At 36.7% G+C, this 11225-nt stretch overlaps 1 protein-coding gene across 1 annotated transcript in view; it reads left to right on the forward strand.

The window, feature by feature from the left end:
* Window positions 1–7184, forward strand: part of LOC102832971 (39S ribosomal protein L36, mitochondrial-like) — a 14567-nt gene extending 7383 nt beyond the window's left edge. The window contains exon 2 of the mRNA XM_006859264.1: window positions 6976–7184. Within this exon, the coding sequence (XP_006859326.1) occupies window positions 6976–7184 (209 nt within the window). The remainder of the gene's footprint in view (window positions 1–6975) is intronic.
* The last annotated feature ends 4041 nt before the right edge of the window (window positions 7185–11225 follow it).

Here is an 11225-nt window from a genome sequence, read left to right on the forward strand (position 1 = left end):
GATGATGCATGGAAGGGATTGTAGTCATTGCAATGAAAAGAAATTCGATAGAATCAATGTAAAGCTGATGTTCTCCCATGTAAACTATTCCTCAATTCACAAGAAAAACTTAAAAATAAATAAATAAAATAACATGGGGAAAAAAAGATTTAAAGCACCAGAAACAGTATACAGGTTCTCTATGAGTCAAAAACAACTCCATGCACTTAACAACAACAACAACACAGAGTGCCAGAAGAACAAAGAAATCTTTGTTAAAATGTTAAAAAGAAAAAAATGTCTCTTTGACATTTTTTTAACCACCTCATGTGAGTGTTAAATCTGGACAATGAAGTAAGGTTGAATAAGAGTTGATGTATTTCAATTATGGTGTTGGTGAAGAATATTGAATGTATGGACTATGGAATGCAAACCTGGCCTGGATCAGGTGTACCTTAATCCTCAGAGACACTTTTTTCTCTTTAGCATTTCAAAAAGATTAACCCAATTCAACACATCATTTGCTTTCCTGACAACTAGTTCCAGGGAGGTTGATTGTGGATTCAAGTAACATGAAATCCCTGACAACTCCAATATTTTCCTTGTTTATCATGATGTTGCTTATTGGTCTAGGCATAATGTAAATATTCTAATTTGCTAATGTTCTTGTTCTTATGTGCTATGGAGTCAGTTACGACTCATAGTGACCCTTTACAGGGTTTCCAAGTCTGTAAATCTTTATGGGAGCAGAAAGCCTCATCTTTCTCCCGTGGAACAGCTGGTAGTTTCGAACTGCTGACCATGAGATTAGCAGCCTGATTCATAACCACTAGGTATATTGTTACTCTGTCAAAACTTTTGCTGACATTTCTATTCAATGGGTACCTCATCTCCAATTCCAAATGTTGCTCTGGGACATAATTTTAGATGAGGAAATAATCTAAGGTAAACCAGAATTGAAATGCTTCTAAATGATAAGGGATTCATTTCTAGATGAGAAGACTATAAGATAAAGAATTTCTAAACCATTTGTGTAGTCCTCATTTGGCACTATAGAGTAAGCACTGGACTGCTAACCTCAAGATTGGTGTTTTAAATCCACCAGCCATTCCTCAGAAACCCTATACAGGGTTGCTGTGAGAAGGAACCAACTTAACTACAAAAACAAATGACTTGTGCTTTGAATATCTGGGAACAACCACAATTTCAAATATAAATTTAACAGTATTTATTTGTGCTTCCAGTATTCAATATAGAAAATTCTCAGATTATTTGCAAAATACATAATGTTAAAATAAAGAGTACACCTGGGTGATCTTTTCACTTCTCAAACTATTTTATTCATCTGAGAAAAAGAAATTTTAGTAGTTTGTAAGCTTCTTTTCTCAATTTTTTTAGATGAATTTCACTGAATTTTGTCTTATCATTATGTATCTTTAGAAAAATGTTTTCATCATTTTGATATATACATATATATTTGAATAGGCCTAAATTTCAAACTGATAGATAAGCAAAGCTATTATTACTTGTCAAAAAAAACCAAATGTCAACTAGTTTATACAGGTGTATGCTTTTGTTGAAATCTGCTGGAATGTCTGAAATTGTTGGCATTTTCTGAGTGGCTTGTTTTCAGGACTGCCAGACGGATAATTTTCTCTACTGTGAGAGAATTGAACATTTCATAGATGTATATACACAGTATTAAAAACACGATTTTTGTCTGTCTAGTTAAAAAAAAATGAAAACAACTTTAAAATTTATATACTTATTCATCCTTATTAATGAAAATATAAACCTTAGATACAAAATTCGCTAAGAGGTTCATACTCATAGATTATTGCAAACATATTTCTAAGACATATTTAGAATATTCTTTTTAAAGTCATATGTATTTTATGCACATGAAAATATGTTTCTTTTAAGATAAAAGCACTCACTTCTCCAACTCCTTGCTGCGAGGTGGCTGTTAATGCTGTTAACTGACTTCATCTCAGGTAATTGACCTAGACCAGAACAAATTGCTTTGCCCTATGTCATAACTCATCAAGGAAGTACAATGGCCCTACAAGAGAGGATTCTTGCCTTCAAATGATTTATGCACCAACCACTAAAGCCAGTGAGGATAAAATAGAAGAATTCTACCAACTTCTTCAATCTGAAATCGATCAAACATGCAATCAAGATATATTGCTCATTTCTGGTGATTGGAATACAAAGGTTGGGAACAAAGAGGAAAGATCAGTAGCTGGAAAATATGGCCTTGGTGATAGAAATGATGATGGAGAATTCTGCAAAATCAATGATTTATTCATTGCAAGTACCTTCATTAGACAGCATAAGAGATGACTATAAACATGGAACTCACCAGATGGAATACATAGAAATCAAATTGACTACATCTGTGAAAAGAAATGATGGAAAAGCTCTATATCATCAGTGAAAACAAGGCCAGGGGCAGACTGTGGAACAAACCATCAATTACTCATATGCAAATTCAAACTGAAGCAGAAGAAAATGAAAACAAGCCCACAAGAGCCAAAATATGACCTTGAATATATCCCACCTGAATTTAGAAATCATCTGAAGAACAGATTTGATACATTAAACACTAAAGACCGAAGACCACAAGAGTTGTGGGATGACATCAAGAACATCATACATGAAGAAAGCAAAAAGTCATTAAGATGACAAGAAGGAAGAAAAAGATCAAAATGGATGTCAGAAGAGATGCTGAAACTTGCTTTCCAGTGTAGAGATGCTAAAGCAAATCAGGAAATGAGGAGGACCTAGAGCTGAACAGAAAATTACAAAGATCAGCTGGTGAAGATAAAGCCAAATATTACAACAAAATATGCAAAAGATCTGGAATCAGAATCCAAAAAGGAAGAACACGCTCAGCATTTCTCAAGCAGGGGAAAACGAAGAAAAAATTCAAGCCTTGACTGTCATTATTGAAAGATTCTCTGGGCAAATTATTGAATGATGAAAGCATCAAGAGAAGATGAAAGGAATACACAGAGTTTTTGTTTTTGTTAAATGCTGACAATTTGGCTTTCACTCATGGTGACCCTGTATAGGATTTCCATGGAGTGTCTTGTGAGTTTAAAGCATAGACCTTGCCATTTGCAGTCTAGTGCTTATCATCCAGCACCACACAAGTTCTCTACAGATAATCATTTATTTCATATGATTAGTATGGCCTATAAAATCATGGTGTTTTAAGTCACATTGCTATTTAAATATTCTGTTATTGTTATTTTAAAAAGCCCAAAACCTCATATTGAAAAGGTTCGTTTTTTCTTAATTAGTATTAGTTTGAATATTGTTGCTTTTGTTGTTAGGTGCCTTCTAGTTAACTCCAACTCACAGTAACCCTGTATAGGATTATCAAGGAGTGACTGGTGAGTTTGAACCATGACCTTGCAGGTCAAATGACCTGTGATCCAAATGACCTTCCAGTCCAGTGTTTATCCTACAGTGCCACACCAAGATGCCAGTTTGAATCACTTCATATATAGTTTGAATATTAGATTGCCACAATTAAACTATTATTTTATCCCTTGTATGATATTTATTTTTTAACTTTGTTAATAGTTGTTATTTGTTCATCTATAATAAATTTTGTGGGAAATGTAATTTCTTACTATATAAAAGATTTTGGACATTATGTTAGAAAACCAAGTCAGTCAGTTAAATTACAGTCTTATATTCCTAAAACTAATCTTAGGGAAAACATGAAACTTAGTTTCATGTTAGAAAGACTGTTAGTTACATGGTAGAAAGACTGTTCACACCTATGCTGTCTAATTTATATAAAGAAGATGTTGCAGATAATTTGTATTTTATAAATCAGAAAGGAGATATGATCAAAGATCTTTATTTTTCCTTGACTTTTCTTTCTGAACAATTTCAGTCACAGCAGAAGATCAGCAATTAAAAACATGATTGTTGATAAACGATGGAGGCACAGATAAGACTATTAAATCCACTGTTGAGCACCATATTTCAGATAGTAACATGTATAGTATCTTGCTTGAAGTCTTTGACAATGAAGCATTATCTGTCCTTGGTAAATTTTCTCATTTCAAATAAAGTAGTTATGTACTATAGATATAAATTATGTAAATAAAAGTTATTTTATACCAAAAAAACTCCTTACTGGAATCTTTGTATAGGGTCACTGTGAGTCAGAGTTGGCTCAGTGGCAATTGCTTTGGTTTGTATTGATTTTAGTACAAGAAAAGTTCAAAGCCTTTGCAATTATTTAAAAGTTCATGTGCTGCAAGATGATTGTAATGAATTTGTTATAAGCAGAGGTTGGTTCAATAGTGTCTAAGTGAGGGAAACTTTATAACATTAAAGCAAGGGTTAACAGATTGCAATGATCTGCTAAAAAAAAAATGAGAGCCAATATGCTGCTTTGATTCTGTATGGTTCTCCAGTCATGCCAACAATCCAGTCTCATGCATCAGGCTTCGAAAAGGGCTCATATGCCTCCTTCAAATCATATTTCAGGGCTTCCTGTTCCAGTTACAAATTGTAAAAATTTTATTCTGTTTCTCTTTTTTTGTCAGTTATGACAGAACCTGTTTGAAGTCCTAAATTAAAGAGCAAGTAAGAGTTTTCCTTAAATTGGAAGTTTGAAATCTGGGGAATGCATATTATAATAATTATTTTAATGAATGCATTTTTTTTTTCATATTCTTGAAGGATCCCTGGTACTACAGTGGTTAAATATTCAATTGCTAACCAAAAGCTCAGTGGTTTGAACAAAGCAACAGCTCCAAACTAGAAAGATGTGGCAGAGTACTTTCATAAAGACTGATGGTGGTGGTGTACCATCCAGTAGGTTCAGACTCATAATGATGCTGTATGTGGTTTTCAAGGCTGTAAATCTTAACAGGAGCAAAAGCCTCATCTTTCCATAAAGAGTACATCTTTGGAAACCCCAATGGGACAGCTCTATCCTGTCCTATCGGGCCATGAGTCAAAATCAACTAGATGGCATTGGGTTTCATATTCTTAAGAGACTTTTAAAATCTCAGCGCTTCTTAATTTGGAGAAAGTTTTATTTCTATTTTGCTGCCTAAAATAACATCAAATTTAAAAAGCTGATTTATAACTATTTTCTAAATACACAGATTGACCTTATCATTGGAAATTACATCTAACTTTTCATTAAAAGCTTTTCACCAGCTCTCCCAGAAAACATTCTGAATTCTGAATATATCAATCTCCTTTATTGTGATGTCACAATAATGATAAGTTTCTGGGCATTTTTCAATATTACAGATTAATTCAGATAAGTCTTTAATGTAGCATTGCAGTTACATAAATGTAGACCCTCTTTGAAGCTAAGTGGTAAGTATTAACTAAGTTCTCATTATACTATCCTGATGCAATCAGTCTCTTAGCAGTGATCTTTTTTTCCTTTTGAGTCTGCGGGGAAGGATCATTCCAAGGCACAAAACAGAACATATACGATGAATATTGTCATCAGTGGTTATTTCCACTCTTGAAGATATGAATGTTTTCTGTGTTGTAGTAAAGACAAAAAGATTCATTGAGATAATATAATTTGAGAATTGTGGAAACACAGGGCAGAGAGAAATCTACCAAGGACTCTGAAGCACAGAAATAAAGGTGTGCTTTTATAGTAAATATTAAGAGGTGAGTATATGATGGCTGTAAGGAGGTATCCTCATTAACAACTCTATTTTCAACAGTCTTATTTCTGGAACACCTTCAATAAGTGTATTCTACTATTATCATGGAAGATATGAAGACATAAAAGAGCTGAAGAGAAAATTACAAAGGGCAAGTTGATAAGAAAAAGTCAAATATTATAATGAAATATGCAAAAATATGGAGCTAGAGAACTGAAAGCAAAGAAAACACTCAGCATTACTCAAGCTAAAACAAATGAGGGAAAAATTCAAGCCTTGATTTGAAATAATGAAGGATTTGTGCAAAGTATTGAATGATGCAGAAAGCATTAAAAGAACATGGAAAGAGTACACAGAGTCACTGTACCAAAAAGAAATGGTCAATGTTCACCTGATTCAAGAGATAGCACATGATAGTCAATGACTGGAGGAAGAAGTCCAAGATGCACTGAGGCACTGGCAAAGAACAAGACTCTGGGAACTGATGGAATACATATTGAAATCTTTCAACAAACTAATACAGCACTGGAGGCACTCAACTATGCCAAGAAATGTGGAAGATAGCTACTGGGCCAATTCATTGGAAGAGATCCATATTTGTGCCCATTCCAAAGATAGTTAATCCAACAGAAAGCAGAAATAACTGGACAAAATCATTAATGTAAATGCAAGTAAATTTTTGCTCAAGATAACTAAAAAATGGTTGCAGCATTACATTGAATTAATTACAATGGAATTAAGGATATCATTCCTTACATCAGATGAGTCTTGGCTAAAAGCAGAGAAGACCAGAAAGATGTTTACCTGTGTTTATAATTGAAAATGCAAAGGCATTTGACTGTGTGGGTCATGGCAAACTATGGACCTCATTGTGGAGAATGAATATTACAGAAAATTTAGCTGTGCTCCTGAGGAATCTGTACATTGACCCAAGAGGCAGTCATTCAAACAGAACAAGAGGGCACTGGATGGTTTAAGATCAGGAAAGGTGTGTGCCACAGTTATTCAATCTGTGTGCTGAGCAAATAATCCTAGAAGCTGTATTATATTAAGAAGAACACGGCATAAGAAGAATTGGAGGAAGACTCATTAGCAACCTGTGATATGCAGATGATACAACCTTGCTTGCTGAATATGAAGAGGACTTCAAATACTTACTGATAAAGATAAAAAAAAAAACAAAAAAAACATAGCCTTGGGCTGGGCTAGGACGTGTGCTTTTCGGGTTTAGCCACAACATGACAAGTCACTTGCTAAGGATGGTGGCACATGCTCCTCTAGCTGAGTGTCTGCACCCTGAAATCCCGAGGACTTCCCACCTTCCTGGTAGGACCCCTCCGGAGGGCGGTGCTTCCCGCGGGCACCAGTTTCCTGAGGTCCAGCCTCTTCTTCCAAACCCTCTCACTCCGTGTCTGCTGCAGCTTTAAAACCAAGGGCGTTATCAAGAAATGCTGTAAGGATTGCTACGGTGTGAAGAGGCAAGGCCGGTGGTACACTTATTGTAAAACCAACCCGAGGCACAAGCAAAGACAGATGTAGGCCCTTCGGCTTTAGAGTGGTGTGGAGAATTTTTGTATTGTTATTTCCGTGGAAAATTCAAAAGGAAATTATTTCCTTGGGAAAATGGATTCCCCTTACCAAAAGGAAAATAAAATATAAATGTTCTATAGTCTTAGATTTGTTGACCGGGAGACTATAATGGACTCTGGTGTGGCACTATAGGACAAGCACTGGACTGCTAACCACAAGGTTGGTGGTTCCAACCTACCTGCTACTCTTTGGAGACCCTGTACAGGGTCACTGTGAGTCGGAATCCATCCGACAGCACTTAGCAACAACAACTCCCCTCTTAAGGAGCCCTAGTGGTGCAGTGAATTATGTGTTGGGCTGCTAAATGCAAGGTCAGCAGTTCAAGACCACCAAACGCTCCTGGGGAGCTTTCAGCTCCAGTAAAGATGTACAGCCTGAGGAACCCTATATAAGGTCACTGTGTGTCGGAACCAATTCGACGGCTCACCAGCGCTCCCCTCCGTACCATCTCTGCTGTTTCTGTCTGGCCACATCCAGTACAGCTAAACCCAAGATCGCTTTTACCTTTGTTTCACGGAGGCTGCATTTGGACTTGGGCTGGAAAACAGAATATACAAGAGAACTTCCAAACGTTCATGGAAAACTGGAATTAAGAGAGACTGACAGTTTTACTCAAAATTTTAGAAGCCACCTCTCATAACGGAGGGAAAGCTAGTTTTAGCCCATCAGGTCTGAATTCAAGTCTTTCTAGCCAAAACCAAACTCACCAATTGAATTGATTCCAACTCATTAGAAGCCCTGTAGGACAGAAACTGTGAGGATTCCCAGGACTGTACATTTTACAGAAGCAGACAGCCTCATCTTTCTCCCACGGAGCAGCTGGTGGGTTTGAACCACTGACCTTGGAACCAGCAGCACAATGCTTAACCCGCTATACCACCAGGGCTGGTTATGCAAGTCATTGTTTAACTTTTTATTAGATAGAATGAATTAAGTGATGGTTACCAGACAGGATCATAAGGTTTCCATTCAACAAATCATATACTTTGTTTCATCTCAATGAATAGCGTAGTGGTTACAAGTCGGGCTCCTAACCTCAAGATCCACAGTTTGAAACTACCAACCGCTCCACAGAAGAAAGATAAGGCTTTTCGCTCCTGAAAAGATTTACAGTCTTGGAAACCCTATACAGGGTTGCTGTAAGTCCCAACTCGACAACTCAACCACCACCGTGCCACTGTGAAAAGGCACTCAAACGGGGCCCCTGGTGTGACCGAAAGACTGGTGGGTGTGAACACAAACTCTCTCTCCTCTATATCCCATTTCCTTATACTGACTAAGACTCTGATAAAAACGTTTTATTCTCTGAAAGCATGCTTATATGGCTGGAGTATGGCAGAGTTATCCTTGATGGTTAAACAAATGATAAAGATGTCCCAAGAAGGGAATGAAAAGAATGTTCCCTGAAAAGATTTGTTGGGTTGAAGTTTACTTGTGACAGATGATAGATTGACTGACATTAAAAAGTTTACTTGTCACTTAACATGGTGTTCCAACATAAAAAGTCTGTCATTCTTGCCTGTCAGACTTCAGGACACTTAGTGTTTTACCTAGTACTACCCTAGTAGCTTTAACTTCAAAATCCAACAGTAATATTCTGTCATTTCAAAACAACAACAAAAACAAAACAAAACAAAAAACCCACAACCTTTGGTATGGGTTGCACCTCAACATAAAGACAATAAAATCCACATCACTGGAACAATAAATAACATTATGATAAATGCAGAAACAGTTGAAGTTGTCAAAGACTTCATTTTGCTTAGATCCACCATCAACACTCATGGAAGGAATGGTCAAAAAATCAAAAGATGTATTGCATTAGGCTAATCTGCTGCACAAGACTTCTTTAAAGTGTTCAAGAACAAAGAAGTCAGTTTAAGGTCTAAAGTGTACCTGACCCAAACCATGGTTTTTATCAATGGCTTAAAATGTATGTGAAAGTTGGACAGTGAATAAGGAAGACCGTAGAAGAATTGATTCATTTAAATTATAGTGTTGGAGGAGAATACTAAAAGTACCATGGAGTGCTAAAAGAACAAAAAATCTGTGTAGGAAGAAATATAATCAGAATACTCCTTGGAAGCCAGAATGGCAAGACTTCATCTCTTATACTTCAGACATATTGTCAGGAGGGACAGTCCCTACAGAAGGACATCATGCTAGGTAAAGTGGAGAGTCAGTGCAAATGAGGAAGAGCCATCATGAGATGCTTGGTACAGCGGCAACAGCTATGGGTCAAGTTTATCAGAGATTGTGAGGATGGCAGTGTTTTGTTCTGTTGTATGTAGGGTTGCTATGAGTCAGAATCCACTCAATGGCACCTAACAACTATAATCATGTTCTTGTCCTAACTCTTATTACTAAGAGTTACTGAACCACATTCTTGATCCCTATCTTAGTTATTAAGGAGCTCTGGTAGCATAGTGGTTACGAATCGGTCTGCTAACCTCAGTGACAGCAGTTCGAAACTACCAGCTGTTCTGCGGGAGAAAGATGAGGCTTTCTGCTCCCGTAAAGATTTACAGCCTCAGAAAGCCTGTACAGAGTCGCTATGAGTTGGAACTGACTCCACAGCACATAACAACAACAACAACATCTTAGTTATTAGAATGGCTTGGGGTATGAGCCAAACTGATTAAACTAGATAACTGATAGAAAGAAAATGATTAATTGCTAACCTCAAGGTTGGCAGTTCAAACCCACCAGGCGATTTTCAAAATTCCTATACCAGTTTACTATGTGTCCTAACTGACTGAGACACTTAACAACAACAAAACAAACAAACCAGAAAGGAGAAGCCAAAAGGTTGAAAGATAAATATCATATTGGGCAGTCTCATACAGATGGAGAATTCATGTATCACTAAAGATGGCTGTTGTTAGGTGCTGTCGATGCAGTTATGGCTTATAGCATAGCAACCCTATGCACAACTCATAGCAACCCTATGCAATGCCCAATCCTGTACTATCTTCACAATCACTGTGACACTTGAGCCCAGACCTTCTACTTCACCAAATATAATGTTCGTCTACAGGGACTGGCCCCTTGTGATAATATGTTCTATGCATGATACTCAAAGTCTCACCATCCTGGCTTCTAACGAGCACCTCTTCCAACATAGAATTGCTTGTTCTTCTAGCAGTCCATGGTACTTTTATTATTCTCCAACAACATAACTCAAATGTATTAATTATTCTATAGTTTTACTTAGTCACTGTCCAATTTGCACATGCATATGAGACTATGGAAAATACCATTGCTAGGGGCAGGCACACCTTTGCTCTTGAACACAGGTTCTTGTATAGTAGATTTGCCTCTTCAATATGTGGTTTGATTTTTTGACAGCTGCTTCCATGAGTGCTGACACAGAATCCAAGCTAAATGAAGTTTTTGACAACTTAAATATTTTCTCCATTTAACATGATGTTATTTATTAGCATGGTGGTAAGGAATTTTTTTTTTTTTTTTTTAAATTGTGGTGAAACACATACTGAAGGTTGTGGTCTTTAATATTAATTTTCATTTTCAGCAAGCAGAGTTGTATCATCTGTACATCACAAATTGTTAATGAGTCTTCCTCCAATCCTGATGCCATGTTCTTCTTCATATAATCCAGTTTCTCAGATTATTTGCTCAGCGGATAGAATGAATGAGTATGGTGAAAGAATACAACCCTGACACACATCTTTCCTGATGTTAAACAATTCAGAGTCCCCTAATTCTGTGTAAAAAACTGTCCCTTCATCTATGCACATGTTCCTCATGAGCACCATTAAGTATTCTGCAATAACCATTCTTTGTAGTGTTATCCATATCTTGCCATGATCCACAATCCAAAGCCTTTGCATAGTCAATAAAGCACAGTTACACTTCTTTCTGATACTGTCTGCTTTCAGCCAAGATCCATTGTACATCAGCAGTGATATGCATCATTCCAAGTCCTCATATGAGTCTGGTTTGAACCTCTGGCAGTTCCTTGTCACTGTA

This window comes from Chrysochloris asiatica, unplaced genomic scaffold (assembly GCF_000296735.1).
Source record: "Chrysochloris asiatica unplaced genomic scaffold, ChrAsi1.0 scaffold00031, whole genome shotgun sequence".
In the NCBI taxonomy this organism is placed as follows: domain Eukaryota; kingdom Metazoa; phylum Chordata; class Mammalia; order Afrosoricida; family Chrysochloridae; genus Chrysochloris; species Chrysochloris asiatica.